General features: G+C 40.7%; 1 protein-coding gene across 1 annotated transcript in view; it reads right to left on the minus strand.

The window, feature by feature from the left end:
• The window catches only part of ITGA2 (integrin subunit alpha 2), a 90,865-nt gene extending 72,479 nt beyond the window's left edge, over nt 1–18,386 (minus strand). Inside the window, exons 1-2 of the mRNA XM_068990354.1 lie at nt 18,260–18,386; nt 5,225–5,345 (exon numbers count right to left, since the gene is read on the minus strand). Coding sequence (XP_068846455.1) covers nt 5,225–5,345; nt 18,260–18,386 — 248 coding nt within the window. The remainder of the gene's footprint in view (nt 1–5,224; nt 5,346–18,259) is intronic.
• Between the last annotated feature and the right edge of the window lie 1,393 nt (nt 18,387–19,779).

Consider the following 19,779-nt stretch of genomic DNA (forward strand, 5'->3'; position numbering starts at 1 on the left):
TTCACTTTTCACTTTCATGCATTGGATAAGGAAATGGCAAACCACTCCAGTGTTCTTGCCTGGAGAATCTCAGGGACGGGGGAGCCTGGTGGGCTGCCGTCTATGGGGTCGCACAGAATCGGACACGACTGACGCGGCTTAGCATCAGCAATGAGAGTATCTCATATATGCACAGTAGTTTAGTTTTTGAAGTGCTTTACTTTTATTCTCTCACAAGGCACTAAAAACTTCTGGTTTGGTCAGGATGCCTTTTTCTTTGTGATCCAGAGAGGCTCTGTTACTCTTCCAAAGGCACCCAGCTGATGGTGGGGAAGCTGAGGATAAAAACCCTTTTGTTCTAGCTCTTGGCTTATCTGACAAATCTCTGTCTATCAGAGAATGAAAAGACAGATGGGAACTGTCATCCCAGTTAACACTTTTTATAACAATTTTTAATTCAAAATGCTGAATGAAGTTCATCTTACTTTATAAACTTCACATGGAAATTATATTTAAATATTATTTATAAATGCCAATTACATTCTCCCATGTTCTTCCCTGGACACTTGAAAAAACATGCCCACTTGGAACACCTTATTTCTGTACTAATCTGTGTGTGTGCATGCTAAGTCACATCAGTCGTGTCCAACTGTTTGAGACTTTATGGACTGTAGCCCACCAGACCCCTCGGCCTGTGGGATTCTCCAGGCAAAAGTACTGGAGTGGGTTGCTATGCCTTCCTCCAGGGGATCTTCCTGACTCAGGGACTGAACACGTGTCTCTTGTGGCTCCTGCACTGCAGGTGGATTCTTTACCTCTGAGCCACCGGGGAAGCTGCTTGTAGTAATCTACCCTATGCTTATTACTTCTTAGCTCTGTAAACTTAGACGACTAACAAAGCTTTCTAAGTCTCACCCCTTTATCACTTATAAAATGGGTAATAATTTGACAAAACTCTTAGAGTCATCATGAGTATTATGTGTTGGCTAAGAATTTACTAGTATTGATATTGCCAATATACTATATGACATAATCATTGCTGTTTGTGCAGAATTGAATGTTACTTCTCTATTGTTTATCTAAAATTCCCTTATAAGAGGTATCTCATACACCCTGTTATATTTATAATACACATAATGCTTTACTACAATTTTTCTTACTTAAAAAGTAGAATCTATAATATATATAGATGGAAGGGTTTTTATTTTTGGCTATGAAATATGTTCAGGGCTTCCCTGATGGCTCAGTGGCAAAGAATCTACCTGCAATGCAGGAGACACAGGAGATGCAAAAGTATAATAAATAAAACCCAGCAAAGGACTCAAGAGCATTTTGTTAAAATCTTATAGATCCCTGTGCAAAATATGCCTATACATTCTTAGAAACATGGGGCACATGGAACAGATAAAGTTTGTACCTTGAAATAGCAGAGTGTGACTTAAGAAAACTCTTCCCTGGGTTGGGAAGATCCCCTGAAGGAGGAAATGGCAACCCACACTAGTACTCTTGCCAAAAAATTCCACGGAGGGAGGAGCCTGGCGGGCTCCAAAGGGTCACAGAGTTGGATATGACTGAGCAACTGAGTGAGCATGACACAATTCATTATATTTCTCCTTTTAAAGAGCAAGTATGCACTGGTCCTCACTACAACAAGAAAGTACATTTCTACAACTGGAAATACCCTCAATCCCAGACAGTCCTCGTCACACAAGAGATTGCAGTGTTCTAAGATTTTTGAGTCATACAATGAGTTCAGATGATTCTTGAGACAGGCCCTCAGATTAGACAAACAGAAACAGTACGTATCACCACAAGCTTCCAGGAAATGACTTTAAATGTATCACAGTCCTTTGTACAACTGTGATAAGGATTGCACCACCCACATCTGAACATCCTGTATATAAAATGACGGCTCCAAAGTAGGGTGACCCTTTGCCTACACTGGAGGGAGAACAGACCACAGTTTTACTTACAGGAAGAGGAGTGCTGTGGAGCTCTACTTGGGAGGTAATCATGCTTTTAAAATCATCCAGCTCATAAGAGACCATGAAAAAGTTTCAGGAACTTTCAAAGCATATCACTACTGTTTTTAAAGTAAAAGTCCACAGTGTAATAAAAGTATAATAAATAAAACCAGCAAAGGATTCATGATCATTTTGTTAAAATCTTATAGATCCCTGTGCAAAATATGCCAATACATTCTTAGAAACATGGGGCATATGGAACAGATAAAGTCTGTACTTTGAAAATAGCAGAGTGTGACTTAAGAAAACTCAGGCTAGAGCTTTAAGTGAGTTTTCAGAGGGCAGGAAAGAGCTGAGAGATGAAGTTTGGGTTCAACAAGACAGATTGTAAAGAAAGTCAAAGTGAGCTGAGGAGAAAACTACCAGCACAGCAGCTTTATTTTTGTACTCCCTTTTTACAGTAAGGCAGTTAAAAAAATAGAGAGAGATGTGTGTGAGTATTACATATATAAAGTCTAAGGGAAAAAGACTCATAGTTATTAAAGGAATTCATAGTAATATCACTTTCTGTGCCCAAAGTTAACTTGATTAATATCAGAAGGAAAGTTAATGTTAAAACAGTCTTTCCCACATCTGCTACTCCCATAATGTCTGTGCGATTGTCATAAATTAGGAGTGGGGAGGGGCACAGTGCCAACTGTCAAAACAAATAGGCCATTCTGGATTCCAAGTTTCATAGTATTTTCCTTGATCCTGAAAGTCATGAAAGCTGCTGGTCCTAACCTCGGCCACCCCAGCACTGCAGCGGGAAAACCCACACACACCTGGATCCTGCCCCAGCCCTGCCCCCTGGGCAAGGAACCTAGGTGGTGTCAACTAGTGAGAGCAGTCAGGAAGGAACCCTGTTCTTCTAGCATCTCAGGTCTCAGGAAGGGAAAATGAGCTCTCGACAGTAAGTTAATACAGCAAGTGGCACTAGAGGAACGCAAATGCTGTTGACTGTGGGGGTTGGCATTTATGCCCCTGGCATTATTCATGGCTGCCTGATCTGCACATCCATCCTCCTCACGGACTCTGTTCCACACACCTTAAAGTCAAGGTCCATGCTTTATACTTTCTGCCCCTCATATAGCATCCAGCCTGTGGTGCATTAGATCACATCCATGACTTGGATGTTAGGAGGCCAGATCAGGGAGGGACCTAGGCTAGCATGTCAGGCCAGCTTATGTTCTCTTTTCTTCCTGCTTCACACCCCCACAGGGTGTAGCCCCCAGGTAAGACCTCCCCTTCTCTGCTTCCTGGGGGTGGGGTATGCACATACCAGCTGGTGGTTATACTAGGCTTGAGGAAAGAAGTCCTTGATAAGCTTTACCATACATCTAACAGAAAGCTCTGTGTTGATGTATCTTTCCGTAATGTCCTGAGAAGGTCAAGGCAGGATTTAGAAATGTCTGGTGTCCTTGGTCTTGAAACAACCCTGTCAGCACCAGATTCTCACCACAAATTAATACATTTGTCTTTTTAAACATTTTTATTTTATATTGGAGTACAGTTGGTTAGCAATGTTATGTTAGTTTCAGGTGTCCAGCAAAGTGATTCATTTATACATATGCATACATCTATTCTTTTTCAAATTCTTTTCCCATTCAGGTTATGACCTAGTATTGAGCAGAGCTCCCTGGAATGTGTTTGTCTTCTAGCAATGCTTTCTGCACTTAAAGGGAATCCTGGAGAGAGAAAGGAGACAGGGCCCACTTGGCCAGGACTCTGCCTGCTAGATCTCTGTCACCTCTGTCTCTTTGGGTAACTTCCAACCCACAAAGTGGCCAGTGGCTGAGCTGCCAGCAATCCTTGACATCTCTAATAGCATCTATTGCTGATGGTGGCTGTTTCTCTGCCCCAGAAAAACTGTTACTTAAAAAGAATCACCTCAAGTTTAATGCCAGGTTGTCCTCAGCAAGGCCAAGCTTACGAAGTGGACCATCAGAACTCGTCTGAAGGTCTTGTTCAGCTTCTATGTCAGTCGGTCCACAAGACATCACTTTGCAGACTACCTCGAGTGAACCAGGTGGAACTAGAACTTTCATTCAGTAATCAAGAAAATAATTACTGACCCTCTACTCCACAGCAGCTGCCACTCTGGGTTCTGAGCACACACCAGTGCCCAAAGCAAGGTGCCTACACTCAGAGACAGAGCAGAAGATGGGTCATGGGCGTACAAACACATAAAGGTAATTTCAGATAGTAACAATGGCTATTAAGAAAATAAAAGGCTAGAGACAACTGAGAGCAGATATGAAGTGCTAATTCAAACAGGTTGGTTCTGAAAGGTCTCTTTGAGAAGGAGGCATCTGAGCTGAAACAGAGATAAGAGCCAAGATCTTCTGAAGACAGTCCCTTCTAGGAGAAAAGCAGTGCACCAAAGCTCTGAAGCAGGAACGAGTTAATACTCTTCTCCTGCTTGTTCACCTCCACTCTTAAGACCCAGCTCATGATTCACCTCCTCTACGATGCCTTCACAGACATACTACGCTCTTGAGTATCATTCCATTTTGTTTCCCTATCATACAGATAGGCACACACCAAAATGTCAATCACTGGGATCCTGAATGTTTGCTTGAATTCCACTTTTTCAGAGCACCAGACATAAGTTCATGAAGGAAAAGGGGTATAAATTATAGCCCTTATTTGATAAGCTAATAACTGCCTATTTAATCATCAGAAAAAGCTCTAAATGAGCCAGGATCTGCCTGGAGTTTTCTGCTGCAACAGGGAGCATGAATGTTTGCAGGGACCCTTGGTTACCTGGAGTAGGGAATGCTGACTTTAAATGAAGCCAGTAGACAAAGCTTTGCTGAAGGAGAGAATGTAGGGAACAATTCTGCCATCTAGAAATGGTCCAGAGGTAGCATTAGCTAGTAGAACACTTATAAAACCTGATGGATACCAGTTTACAGAGTAAGAAAGGAAGACAAATCTATCCATCTACCTACCTGTCTATCTGTTTATCTATCATCAAATGGTCAAAATCTGGTATTATGAATTCACAAAGGAATATTTAGAGAAAACTTTCTATCTAGGTTTTTTTTTTTTAGTACTTTTAAGTCATTTCATTAATTATCAATCTGATATTTACCAAGTCTGAAAGAAAAATTCTTCATTTAAGGATATTTGAGGGCTACCAATTAATAACATTTTCATGCATCAATCTGAACAAGCAATTGTAGTCAAATATTAAATTTATTTAATGACTTTACTGAAAAGATAAAGAATGTTCTTACCAGTTGCCTTTTGGATTTATAAACTGCTGCACTGCATAGCCAAACTGTTCACTTGAAGGACCAGAAAATATCTTCGCTTTTGGGAGACCAACGTTGTATGCCACACAACAGTTTAAAATGCCTATTAAAGAAAAATGAAAACAGTCCATATTTACATTTTGTGAATATAAGGTTGTAATATAATTCTCAAAGGCCACTTAAAAAAAAACTGGTTGAAATAATAATTATTCTCCATCAATGTTTACCAAGAGTTTTAAGTATTAATTTGAGGCCCTGGGAGCAAGCTAAATACGTTATGTGCATGATTCACTATTTCATTTGGCCTCATGGCAACTCTAGAATATGATTGCTATTATTATACTTGCTTTGCAGAAATTTCTGAAGTTGTTGGAAATACAGGTAGAAAGTCAAAAGGGAAGGCCAGGATAAGGCTGTCTGATTGAAGAGCTTGAACTCTTAAACCACATATTACCTTTACAGATTCTTAAGTAACTCTGGTTCTATTTGTCCTTCCTAATGCAAGAAGACTCTAAGCCACCCGAAGGCAGGGTCAGAGGGTTATCTTCTATTTCTCCTGAAAATCTTGACATGAACTCTATATGAAATGTCTGCTGGAAAAACATTGCTGACTACATCAAAGGAGGTTAAAAAAACCACACAGCTGCTTGAAAATTGTTTCATTTCTTTCAGAAGGGATCACTTTTGAGGATGAAAATGTAGGGAAAGGGGTCATGTGTTTTATTCCAGCAGGAACTACAGAAGTGGTTTTGCTTTTTGATGTTTCTTTCTGAATACTTGAGAAACAATATTCACTTTCAAAAACAACAAAGGCCCTGATAGGATGAAACCTGGATAGATCTTTTTGAAAAACCTTGTTTTTGATGGAAAGAAAAGAGGGAAAAGAGGGGGTAATGAAGACCAGCCTCTCTGACACTGATGGCATTGACACTGGCTGTACTGCATTCTGGAGAAAGAAGGTAGTGTGGACATTAATGTTCTCCATAGAGATGGGATGGGGTTTCCCAGGTGGCGCTAGTGGTAAAGAACCCGCCTGCCAGTACAGGAAATATAAGAGACGTGGGTTTGATTCCTGGGTTGGGAAGATCCCCTGGAGAAGGAAATGGCAACCCACTCCAGTATTCTTGCCTGGAGAAGCCCCATGGACAGAGGAGCCTGGTGGGCTACAGTCCATGGGGCTGCAAAGAGTCAGACATGACTGAATCGACTTAGTGCATAGAGATGGGAACAGGCTTCAAGCTGTTTGAGATCAGTAGTTATCTTTGCAGACACTGAAGGCAATGTGAGTCCTTCAAAATTGACATCAACCATGTCAACTGTCAACTGATAACTATGTGTCTTCACAAAGGAATACTCTACTTTCTGGGCAACACTGAAAGTGCATTATTGTTTCCGGCATTGAAAGGATGGAGGAAAAGGGCTGGCTCTCCTATTATGCCCCTGTACCTCGGGAGCAGATTCAGAAATGTGCTCCAAAGGAATAACGAGGTCAGTAATGAAGCTTTGGGGAATGAAAGTAGTTGATGTCCCTCTTCACATGCCAAAATCATTCCACCATAGGTGTGTTCACTCAAGAGTGCACAGCTCATTATTGGCTATTTTTTTTAGAAATAATGTGCTGTCAGGAAGAGAAGGACAAATAATTTTCAAACACTCTAAAGCAAACACTACACAGCTTTACATTTGCAAATTTTCTCCTTAATATCATTTTTTCAAATACACCACTCCGCTCTCCTTTTCAGGAAATTAAATGCAAGTGAAAATAACAAAGTATTGGAAGCAGAGAACCAGAACTGACATTCAGAATACTGGTGTTTCCAATCAAGAGCTTAACTTTGCCCATAGTACAGAACTCAGTAAATCTTATTTAAATATGTTACAAATTATCTAACAAATCAGTAAAAGTTTGGGGAGGTAATGTAAACTGTCCCCCTTTAAAATATATAACGCTTGAAAAGCCGCATATGGATATATATATATATATGAAATGACCTCATTTTCTCCCCATTAATTAGACATTGGCAGATCATGTCATGACATGAAATCATGATAGGCTACATTTTATCACCTAGCAGTTAGATTTTACTACATATCTATATACATACGTGTGTGCATATACATTTATATATATACTATGTGTATACATATATACATGAACATGTATCAGTTCAGTTCACTTTAGTCACTCAGTCGTGTCCGACTCTTTGCAACCCCATGGACCACAGCACCCCAGGCCTCCCTGTCCATCACCAAGTCCCAGAGTCTACCCAAACTCATGTGCATTGAGTCGGTGATGACATCCAACCATCTCATCCTCTGTCATCCCCTTCTCCTCCTGCCCTCAATCTTTCCCAACATCAGGGTCTTTTCAAATGAGTCAGCTCTTCGCATCAGGTGGCCAAAGTATTGGAGCTCCGGCTTCAACATCAATCCTTCTACACCCAGGACTGATTTCCTTTAGGATGGACTGGTTGGATCTCCTTGCAGTCCAAGGGACTCCCAAGGTCTTCTCCAACACCACAATTCAAAAGCATCAATTCTTTGGCCCTCAGCTTTCTTTATAGTCCAACTCTCACATCCATACATGACTACTGGAAAAACCATAGCCTTGACTAGATGGACCTTTGTTGACAAAGTAATGTCTCTGCTTTTTAATATGCTGTCTAGGTTGGTCATAACTTTCCTTCCATGGAGTAAAGGTCTTTTACTTTCATGGCTGCAATCACCATCTGCAGTGATTTTGGAGCCCAAAAAAAATAAAGTCTGACACTGTTTACACTGTTTCCCCAACTATTTGCCATAAAGTGATGGAACCAGATGCCATGATCTTCATTTTCTGAATGTTGAGCTTTAAAACAACTTTTCACTCTCCTTTTTCACTTTCATCAATAGGTTCCTTAGTTCTTCTTCACTTTGTACCATAAGGGTGGTGTCATCTGCATATCTGAGGTTATTGATATTTCTCCTGGCAATCTTGATTCCAGCTTGTGCTTCATCCAGCCCATTCTTTCTAATGATGTACTCTGCACATAAATTAAATAAGCAGAGTGATGATATACAGCCTTGACGTACTCCTTTTCCTATTTGGAACCAGTCTGTTGTTCCATGTCCAGTTCTAACTGTTGCTTCCTGACCTGCATATAGGTTTCTCAAGAGGCAGGTCAGGTGGTCTGGTATTCCCATCTCTTTCAGAATTTTCCACAGTTGATTGTGATCCACACAGTCAAAGGCTTTGGCAGAGTCAATAAAGCGGAAATAGATGTTTTTCTGGAACTCTCTTGCTTTTTCCATGATTCAGCGGATGTTGGCAATTTGATCTCTGGTTCCTCTGCCTTTTCTATAACCAGCTCAAACATCTGGAAGTTCACGGTTCACATATTGCTGAAACCTGGCTTGGAGAATTTTGAGCATTACTTTAGTAGTGTGTGAGATGAGTGCAATTGTGCAGTAGTTTGAGCATTCTTTGGCATTGCCTTTCTTTGGGATTGGAATGAAAACTTAGTTTTTCCAGTCCCGTGGCCACTGCTGAGTTTTCCAAATTTGCTGGCATACTGAGTGCAGAACTTTCACAGCATCGTCTTTCAGGATTTGAAATAGCTCAACTGGAATTCCATCACCTCCACTAGCTTTGTTTGTAGTGATGTTTCCTAAGGCCCACTTACTTCACATTCCAGAATGTCTGGCTCTAGGTGAGTGATCACACCATCATGATTATCTTATACACATATATAAAATATTAGTTAAAATGTAAATCATATCATCTTTCTGCTTAAAATACCCTCAATGTCTGAGAATAAAATCTAATTTCCTTCCCACAGTTTCAAAAGTCCTTCATGATCTGCCCCCTATGTATCTGGTGACTTTCACTTTTCACCACCCTCTCCAATCACTGTTTTCCAGCCACAATGGCTCTCCTTCTGTCCCTTGAACACATCCAGTTCACTCTGCTTATGGCCTTGGGAGCATCCAGACCCACTGCCTAGAGCAGTCTTCTCAACTCAGTATTTATGTCCTGCCATCTATCCATCATTCAGATCTTTGCTCAGATAGGTCTCTGCTATCCTTGTAGAGACTGGCCCTGACTCATCTACCAGTTTATGTCCTCCTCGATCATCATGCTACTATCACTGCACTTACCATCCGAAACGATCTTGTGTATCTGCACTGTTTTGTCTCTGCTTGCCTAGTAAAACCTAAGCGACTTAAGAGTCCAGACCTTATTTCTTTTATTCACTCTTATTTTCTCAGCACCGAGGATAATATTTGTTGTATGAAGTAAATCTTTAATGAATATATGTTATTTGATGATGATATGGATATATCATCAATTTTGCCTATATGAATATAGGCAAAATTAAGAGAAGATAATTCATAATCATATCATTCTAATGCAAGTACAGGTAATTTGGATATACTATTTCCTTCTAATATTTTTTCCAATATATAAACCATAATGTATATTCCCATGTGTAGCCTACTATTTCTTAATGCTTATGTTGGTCTGCCTATGTCAGAATCATCTTGATTTATTTGATCCCCACAACAACACTGTGAAACAGCAAAACTAGGGAGGTTATTAGAGGTTAGACACCTTTCTTGCTCACTGTCACTCAATTGGTGGCTGAGATCTGAGTCTTGGTCTGGCTCATCATGTCAAGCTTATAGTCCAGAATTTCTATTCATAAATAGTCTGCTCATTTTTCTCACAAAACATGATCTTCTCCATCACAGTGCCTTCATCCCACTGATCCTAAATCTCTTCTTACCTGATACATCAATCCCTCCCTGAAGAGCCTGCCCCTTTTGATTAAGTCTCTCTGTTCTCTATACTTATTTTTTCACATATATATTTACAACTCACTATGTCACCATTTCACACTTAGCCTATGATGGCTAATTCGCTTTTACAAATTTAATGTAAGTATTCTAATTCAATGTCTATTTCCTCTTTACAATCCCACTGCTTACAGTAATGTGTCCCTATGTCTGTCATAACTGAATCATATGGAAAATGACAACCTACGTGGTTCATCCTGTTTCCTTACATCCTAAACATGCCCATATGCTAAGAAATGAATCATTCAAAAATATTTCTCCAATTCCTTTGTGCTAGGCATTTTCCTAAGTCTTGGGGACAGAAGCTTTTTAACTTATGTGCAGAGTATATCATGCAAAATGTTGGGCTGGATGAAGCACAAGCTGCAATCAAGATTGCCAGGAGAAATATCAATAATCTCAGACACGCAGGTAACACCACCTTTACAGCAGAAAGCGAAGAAGAACTAAAGAGCCTGTTGATGAAAGTGAAAGAGAAGAGTGAAAAAGTTGGCTCAAAGCTCAACATTCAAAAAACTAAGATCATGACATCCAGTCCCATCACTTCATGGCAAATAGATGGAGAAACAACGGAAACAGTGACAGACTTTATTTTCTTGGGCTTCAAAATCACTGCAGATAGTGACTGCAGCCATGAAATTAAAAGACACTTGCTCCTTGGAAGAAAAGTTATGACCAACCTAGACAACATATTAAAAAACAGAGACATTACTTTGCCAACAAAGGTCCGTCTAGTCAAGGCTATGGTTTTTCCAGTGGTCATGTATGGATGTGAGAGTTGGACTGTAATGAAACCTGAGAATTGATGCTGAAGAAACCTGAAAGCTGAAGAATTGATGCTTTTGAACTGTGGTATTGGAGAAGACTCTTGAGAGTCCCTTGGACTGTGAGGAGATCCAACCAGTCCATCCTAAAGGAAATCAGTCCTGGGTGTTCATTAGAAGGACTGACGTTGAAGCTGAAGCTCCAATATTTTGGCCACTTGATGTGAAGAACTGACTCATTTGAAAAGACCCTGATCCTGGGAAAGATTGAAGGTGGGAGGAGAAGGAGAAAACAGAGGATGAGACGGTTGGATGGCATCACTGACTCAATGGACATGAGTTTGAGTAAACTCTAGGAGTTGGTGATGGACAGGGAGGCCTGGGGTGCTGTAGTCCATGGGGTCGCAAAGAGTTGGACACGACTGAGCGACTGAACTGACCTAGCAACAGAAGCAATGAACCAAACAGATAAGACCTCTGCTGTCATTGAGCTTCCATTCTTGTAATTGGAATAAGAAGTAAAAAGTTATATTATCATGGGATAAGTGCTAAATTTCAGAAAACTAAGAAGAACCGTGACCCAAGAGTTAAGAAGAGGATAAATCTAAATTTGAAGGCTTCATTCATAGAAGAGGTGGCAATCTATATGGACCTTAGAGGACGAGCTGGAATTCACTACACAAAGAGGAAGACCAAGGTCTTTCGAGGCCTAAGGAGCATCCTGCTGAATACTATGGGGACATGAAAGAGAAGAGAATGGGGACAGGGAAAAAGTGGCCCAGCATGTCACAGATTATTAATTTATACTTTCCAGGTCTGTATTAGATGCAGTGCGTTTCAAGGTCATGTCATTACCCAGAGTTTAACTCTTCCCTCCGGTCCTCATGTGTATGCTTGTGAATGCAGGAAGTACTTATCCAAGGTGACCTTGCTGTGTATTTGTTGACAGTAACCAAGCGCAAGTATTCAGTGAATCTCACCCATCCTTACTGTAAAAATAAGCAATGCGTGTTCCTGGACGGTTAACTAATTTCCTCTCTGTTCACAATTAAAGGGGGTCTTTCATTCTTGATTATAACCTGGCTTGTTGTCATTTTAATATCCACAGCCAAACCAGATTGTGAAGCACACATTGATTAACGCAAACTTCTATTTTCTTCCACTCATTTAAAAATTTTATAGCACCTCCTGTCTAGAGAGTTCCTGCTCATCTCTGAAATAGATTTCTGGGAAACTTTAATAATTTAAGAATTAGTTTCAGCAAATATGGAGTTCATTCCCCCACTTGATTCTGAAAACTGATTTTAAGTTATAAGGTTACAGATGAGATATAGTTAACCCAGTTTTGTTCTCAAAATGTAGTGAGGCTCAGAAAGAAAAAAATCTTTTGAAAAAAAGGGCAGAAATAAATGTGTTAAACAAGACATGTCATTCTATATTTGGCAGCAAAACTTTGGGGGGAAGTGTCAACGTCTATATCATTGTCAGAGCTTAATGACAAATATTTGCAGTAGAAGGAGGAGAGTAATTTGTGTAGCTATTGCAAAATTTAAGAATATATGTTGAAGAGCAGGTGGGGCTGGCTTTTCATGGAAGATATTCATTTGCAAAAAGATCCAGAGAGATAAAGGGAAAAATTCATGTTAACAGATATAAAACCAAAAGCAAGAGGTAGAATTGGACAGAGAGGAGTATTTTAAATTAGGACTTTCTTAAGGCATTCTGGCCCATTCCACAGATGCATGCTGGTATTTGAGGGGAGGAAATACCTCTGTTAAATAGTTAACAAAAATATAAGAACTCTTTCAGATATAAAATAAGTCAGGGGGATATAAGGTACAGCTTGGTTACTATAGTTAATAATACTGTATTGTGTATTTGAAAATGTATAAGGGAATAGACCTTAAAAGTTATTATCACAAGAAGAAAAATATATAATTACGTGTGGTAAGAGAGCTTCCCTGGTGGACCAGCAGTAAAGAATCCACCTGCAATTCAGGAGATGTGGGTTCAATCCGTGGGTTCAATCCCTGGGTTGGGAAGATCCCCTGGAGGAGGCAACAGCAATCCACTCCAGTACTCTTGCCTGGGAAATCCCATGGACAGAGGAGCCTGGCAGGCTACAGTCCATGAGATTGCAAAGAGTCGGACATAACTTAGTGATTAAACAACAACAACAACAATAGATGTTAACTAGACTTACTGTGGCAACCATTTGGCAAATATGCATGTATCAAATCACTGTGTTGAAAACAACTCAGTCAAAAAATGGGAAGATCGAAACAGACATTCCTCTAAAGAAGATATATCTTCCAAAGAAGATAATCAAAAAACATATGAAAAGATGCTAAACATCCACTAATTATTAGAGAAATGCAAATCAAAATTACAATGAGGTATCATATCAATCAGAAAAGGCAACCTACTCCAGTACTCTTGCCTGGAAAATCCCAGGGATGGAGGAGCCTGGTAGGCTACAGTCCATGGGGTCGCTGACTCGGACCTGACTGAGCGACTTCACTTTCACTTTTCACTTTCATGCATTGGAGGAGGAAATGGCAACCCACTCCAGTACTCTTGCCTGGAGAATCCCAGGGATGGGGGAGCCTGGTGGGCTGCCGTCTATGGGGTCGCACAGAGTCGGACACGACTGAAGCGACTTAGCGGCAGCATCATATCAATCAGAATGTCCATCATCAAAAAATCCACAAACAACTATCTGGAGAGGATGCGGAGGAAAGGAAACCCTCCGAGACTGTTGTTGGGAATGTAAATTGGTACAACCACTATAGAGAACACTATGGAGGTTCCTTAGAAAACTAAAATTAGAACTACCATAACTATCATATGATGCAATGATCCCATTTCTGGGCATATATCCCTGAGAAAATCATAATTCAAAATGACACACACACCCCAATGTTCACTGCAGTACTATTTACAATTTTCAAGACATGAAAACAATCTAAACATCCACTGACAGATGAATGAATGAAGAAAATGTGATACTTACATACAATGGAATATTTACTCAGCCATAAAAAAAATAAAATAACTGTCATTTGTAGCAATATGGATGGACCCAGAGATTATCATACAAGTGAAGTAAGTCTGACAGAGAAAGGCAAATATCATATGATGGTACTTATATATGGAATTTAATAAAAATGATACAAATAAACTTATTTACAAAACAGAAACAACTCACAGATCTCAAAATCAAACTTACAGTTATCAAAGAAAATGTGGCGGGGGGGAGTGATAAATTAGGAGATTTGGATTAATTTATACACACTGTGCTTTGCTATGCTGTGCTAAGTTGCTTCAGTTGTGTCTGACTTTTTGTGACCCTAAGGACTATAGCCCACCAGGCTTCCCTGAACATGGGATTTCCAGGCAAGAGTACTGGAGTGGGTTGCTGTGCCCTACCTCCAGGGGATCTTCCCGACCCAGGGAAGGTGAGTGATCACACCATGATCAGGGATGGGTGAAACTCCAGGTATGGTCTATCTTAGGGTAGATTTCTCCCAATCTGGGCGTCTATTAACCTCAAAAATAAGTTCTCTGCATCTGAAAAAGGATGGTGTAAAAATATGTGATAGAACTTTCCATTTAAAAGGAGAGATTCAAAGGAATAAAGGAGTCAATGGTACCAAGAAAGTTTAACATAGCAGGTCAAATTCTATTAGGTTTTAAGGTCTGAAAATAACCCTCTATTAGTCAAGGCTCCATCCTCTGGGCCTGCAATAGCTCTACTAGCCTCTGCTTCTCTTTCCCCTTCAGTCTGAGAGTAGCGTTTCTGCTGAGACAACATTTCTGTAAACCTTGTAGGTCTCTTGTATATGTCATGGGGATCTGTGCCATTAGACAAGAGGGCTCTCCACAGACCTTTCCTGGATAACTCTTTCTCACTTCCTGGCCTCTGTGAGATGGTTGAGAGGATCCAGGAATCACACGCCGAATCCATTCAGCAAAACATTTTCCTACCACACCCTTGGCCTTCTCTTCAGAGCATTCTCTCCTAACAATCAGTCTCCTAACGTTTGCTTTTCAAAACAACTATGGATATAGGCTGAGAATTTCTTAAATCATTAAGTACTGTTCTTTTTTAAAATTAATTAATGAATTAATTTTTGGCTGCTCTGGGTCTTCATTGCTGTGCGACCTTTCTCTAGTTGCAGCGAGCAGGGGCTACTCTCTCGTTGTGGTGTGCAGCCTTTTCGTGGCGGTGGCTTCTCTTGTTGTGGAGCATGGGATCTAGAGTGCACAGGCTTCCGAGGCTGAAGCACACAGTCTCAGTAATTGTGGCTCAGGCTTAGTCGCCCTGCTGCATGTGGAATCTTCCTGAACAGGGATCGAACCCGTGTCTCCAGCATTGGCTGGTGGATTCTTAACCACTGGACCACCAGGGAAATCCAGTGCTGTTCTTTTTTATTTAATACTTTCCTCAATTTATCTTTTCTCTTGCACTTCACTACATTCAACAAGGGAAAAAGGCAGGCTGCCCCTTCAACATTTTGCTCGGAAATCTCCTCAGCTAAATGTCTAAGTTCATTGCTTGAAAACTTCCCACACAACAGGAGGACACAATCAGACCAAACTTTCTGCCACTATAAAACTGGAGTCACCTTTCCTCCAGTTTCCAGCAACACGTTCCTCATTTCCTTCTGAGCCCTCACTGCAAGTGGCTTTGATGTTCATGTTCCTACCAACATCCTCCTGAGGCAATCTTCAAAGCCTCAGGTTCAAAGCCTCTCAGTCTATATAAGGTAATATTCACAGATTTGAGAGACTGGGATGTAGAAATATCTTTGGGGGGACTACCATTCAACTCAATACAGTGGGTCTGCCAGCAATGCAAAGTCCAGACAGAGGTCTGCCTGGGTTGTGTTTGTAGTGAGAAGCCTTGAGGGCGAGGTAATCTCACTCTCCAGGACAAAAAGAATGGGTGTGCTGACTTCTTGCTGTAAAACAGCAGGTCACCAAATTTACTTTTCCTCTCTCATAATGCAGCCTACTGAGTGTGCAGGCTTCCGTTTGGACCCCCTCCCGTGGCCCTTGTGAGCCTTCATGGGGAAGCACAAGGGGAACTGGTGTAAACGTGCTCGCACTGCCTGCATGCTGTGAGTAATAAAGTCCTTGCTCTCTAACTCAGGAATCTCATGTCATCTGTCGGCATCCATGAAATGGCAATGGGCTAATGTATTTGCTTGTACATAGGATAAAACCAAAGAGCAGGCCTGTCAGAGTAGAGAAGAAACACTCCCCGGTCTGTATACTGAGGACTGAATGACAATGAAAATGGATGTCTCCTGGGGGTTCAGACAAATCTTAGGGGAGCAATGTATTTTCCTACAAGGGTGGAATAGGGATTCAAAAGAAGTATCTTTCAATTTTAAGCAGCAAAGGAGCTTCAGCTGATGTCTGGGCCATGATTTCATAATTTGTTCTGCTTTGTAATTTTATGGCCACTTTTTTTTCAATGGTGTGTGCACGTAATTAATTTATGTGATAATTACTCTGCTGCTGCTGCTAAGTCGCTTCAGTCATGTCCAACTCTGTGTGACCCCATAGACGGCAGCCCACCAGGCTCCCCCGTCCCTGGGATTCTCCAGGCAAGAACACTGGAGTGGGTTGCCATTTCCTTCTCCAATGCATGAAAGTGAAAAGTGAAAGTGAAGTCGCTCAGTCATGTCCGACTCTTCGCGAACCCATGGACTGCAGCCCACCAGGCTCCTCCTTCCATGGGATTTTCCAGACAAGAGTACTGGAGTGGGTTGCCATTGCCTTCTCCGAATTACTCTGCATTCATATTTAAAAAAATATGTGTATCACCTCCCTGCAGAAATGAATATATCACTATGCAGTTAAGTTTTAGGGGGTGTTATGGATGAGTTGTATCTTCCTCAGATTCCCACATTGAAACCCTAATTCCTAATGTAACTATATATGAAGATAGGACCTTTAAGGAGGCATTAACAATTGGGTTGGGCTTCCTGGGTGGCTCAGTGGTAAAGAATCTGCCTGCAATACAGGAGCCACAGGAGATGCAGGTTCAATTTCTGGGTCAGGAAGATCCCCTGGAGTAGGAAACGGCAACCCACTCCAGCGTTCTTGGAAAATTCCATGGACAGATGAGCCTGGTGGGCTACAGTCCATGGGGTCACAAAGAGTTAGACACGACTGAAGCGACTTAGCAGAGTTTGCTACGGCAGGCACTGCACCATCCATCCCAGCCAATAATTGGGTTAAAAGAGATCATAAAGGTGGGAACCTAATTTTATAGGACAGGTGTTCATTTAAGAAGAGGAAGAGACACTAGATCTCTCATTCTCCATGTACATACAGAGGAAAGGTCACATGAGAACGCAGCCAGAAGTCTACAAGCCAGGAAGAGCGGCATCACCAGAAACCAACCCTAAGGGTCCCTTGATCTTGGAATATTAATACGATCTCCAGAACCATGAGAAAATAAATTCCTGTTGTTAAAGCCACCCATTCAGGTGTATCTTGTTTTGGCAGCAACTATAGCAGACTAAGACTGCGGGGAATAGGATTATATTGATATCAGACATTTTCAGTTTTCTATGCTGTATTTCAAAGACAAGCCTGTCATATACAGATGCACATATACAAAACAGATATATACTAATTCAAGTTATATCTTTTAAAGTTCATATAGTGTACAAAAAATACAAGTCATTTTTTTGTGACAAAGCAAACATATCAAGTATCAGAGTATTGTGGCACATTGTTAGGTGATTTTGATGTCCTTTTACAATTCTTGACCTTGCAGGCAATCAACATCTTCAAAAGTCTATAGCAATTGCTTCTTAAGTCCATTTATTATGACTTAGCGCTTCCTAACAACTCAATAAATTCTTTTTTTTTTTTACAATGATGTTGGAGGATGAGCTGCTATTTGGCAGACTCACTGGCTCCCAGTGGCCGAGAGGATGGGGTGAAGTACTGGGGTACCAGCTCATCAATTCACTTTCTATTTTAACATTATACTCCTTTTATGTGAAAGGAGAAACTCCTGTATCTTCCTTTCCCTCCTCAGAACAGCATTTGTGTCCATTTAGCAAGTCAGGGCCTGTGGAATAGCTTGCTCATTAACACGATAGGCCTGACACATCTCGAGGCCATGTATGGAGACAGCAGACACAACTGAAGTTAGTTTTTCTTTCGTTACATCTCTGTTCACAGGCCATTTCTCGATAGACTTTTGGTTTTCCCCTATCATTTTAGCCTGCACACTCTTCTTCTAACTCACCATTTGCATCTCTTATTGTGATGTACTATCTTGAAATGTCATACTGTTCTCCTGTGTAAGCTTTGTCTCAATAGTTATGCAATCGTTGTCTCCCCATCCTGTCTGACCTCACCTCCTACCCTATCTTTTTAGCTCACTCACCTGGCTCTTCCTTAAACTCACCCTGACATTTGTCCTTTTGTTTTGTCCCTTCTGCGTGGAACCCTGTACCCAGAGAGCTTCCCGTTTCTGCATCAAACATCAGTCTATCAGAGCTGCCTTTCCTCATCACCTGTGGTGGTCAGCAGGTCCTCAGTGGGCCCCATCTCTTGCTACCCGTGCTTTGGTGTGATCCTCTTCCCTTGAGGGCAGGATCTGTGACTTCAAACCAACTGAGATGAAGATTTGAAATGTAGAATCAAATATCATAGAGTATTACTTTTGTATTTACATGACATAGAATTATAACTTCTATCTTGCTAGCAGATGTCATCATTTGTTGACAAAACAGAGAGGCCCAGAGGGCAAGGAATAGAAGGCAGCCTTCAGCTGAGAACCAGTGGGGAATTGAGGCACTCGGTTAACAGCCCCAGACAAGATTAATTCTGCCAACAATTAAAAATGAGCAGAAGTGGATCCTTCCTCAGTTAAGCATTCAGATGAGACCCCTGCCCCTTAAGCCAGCACCTTTGACTGCAGTCTTATAAGAGATTCTGAAGCAGAGGATCCCAGTGAAGCCATGCCCAGATTCCTGACTTACCCAAATGATAAGGCAATAAATGTACATTAAATTGCCCTAGGTATGGTAATTTGTCATATAGCAAAAGACATAATATAATCCCAAGTTAAAAATAACTTCCCATTTCCCACTACCTGCGCAGCATTTTCAGAACCCCTTACTGCGCTATTTTTTTTCTTAATAGAGCTTTATCTCATATGTTATACACAAATATTTATCTTTTTCATTTGTTTGCCAACCTTATTAGAATCTATATTTGAAGAGTCAAGTTTTATAGGGGTTGACACTTCAACAATTTGAGGCAGAATGTCTCCATAGGAAAAAATTTAAAAATTGTAGAACACATTCAGATATAAAATTAAATACCTATTTATAATAAGAAAAGTAATCCTAGCAAGCTAGTTTTAAAAACTGAAAGTATTTAAAAAAACCATACATTTTACTGATTGCCTGACATATTCCTGTAATATCTTTTGCCTTGGCTCTGCATTTTTTGATCACCTCTTCCCTTGATAACAGTGTGAAATTGTATTCTTTTAAATAGTATTTCATTTTTTTGGCATGGTAAATTGAAGGTTTGAAATGATTATTATTTACAGTTAAAAAAGTTTCTTTCATTTCCATAATACCATATTTGTAATGTCAGGTAAATATTCAGGATTGTTATCCAGTATCTTGTGTGTGTGTGCGTGTATGCACACACTAGTTACTCAGTCATCTGACTCTTTGTGACCCCAACGACTGTAGCCCATCAGGCTCCTCAGTCCATGGGATTCTCCAGGCAAGAATACTGGAATGAGTTGTCATTTCCTCCTCCAGGGGATCTTCCCAACCCAGGGATCAAACCTGGGTCACCTGCATTGCAGGCAGATTCTTTACCATCTGAGCCAGCAGGGAAGCCCCCCGGTATGATACAGGAGCTATAATATTTCAAGGCACTTCA

This window comes from Capricornis sumatraensis, chromosome 18 (genome assembly GCF_032405125.1).
Source record: "Capricornis sumatraensis isolate serow.1 chromosome 18, serow.2, whole genome shotgun sequence".
NCBI classification, from domain to species: Eukaryota; Metazoa; Chordata; class Mammalia; order Artiodactyla; family Bovidae; genus Capricornis; species Capricornis sumatraensis.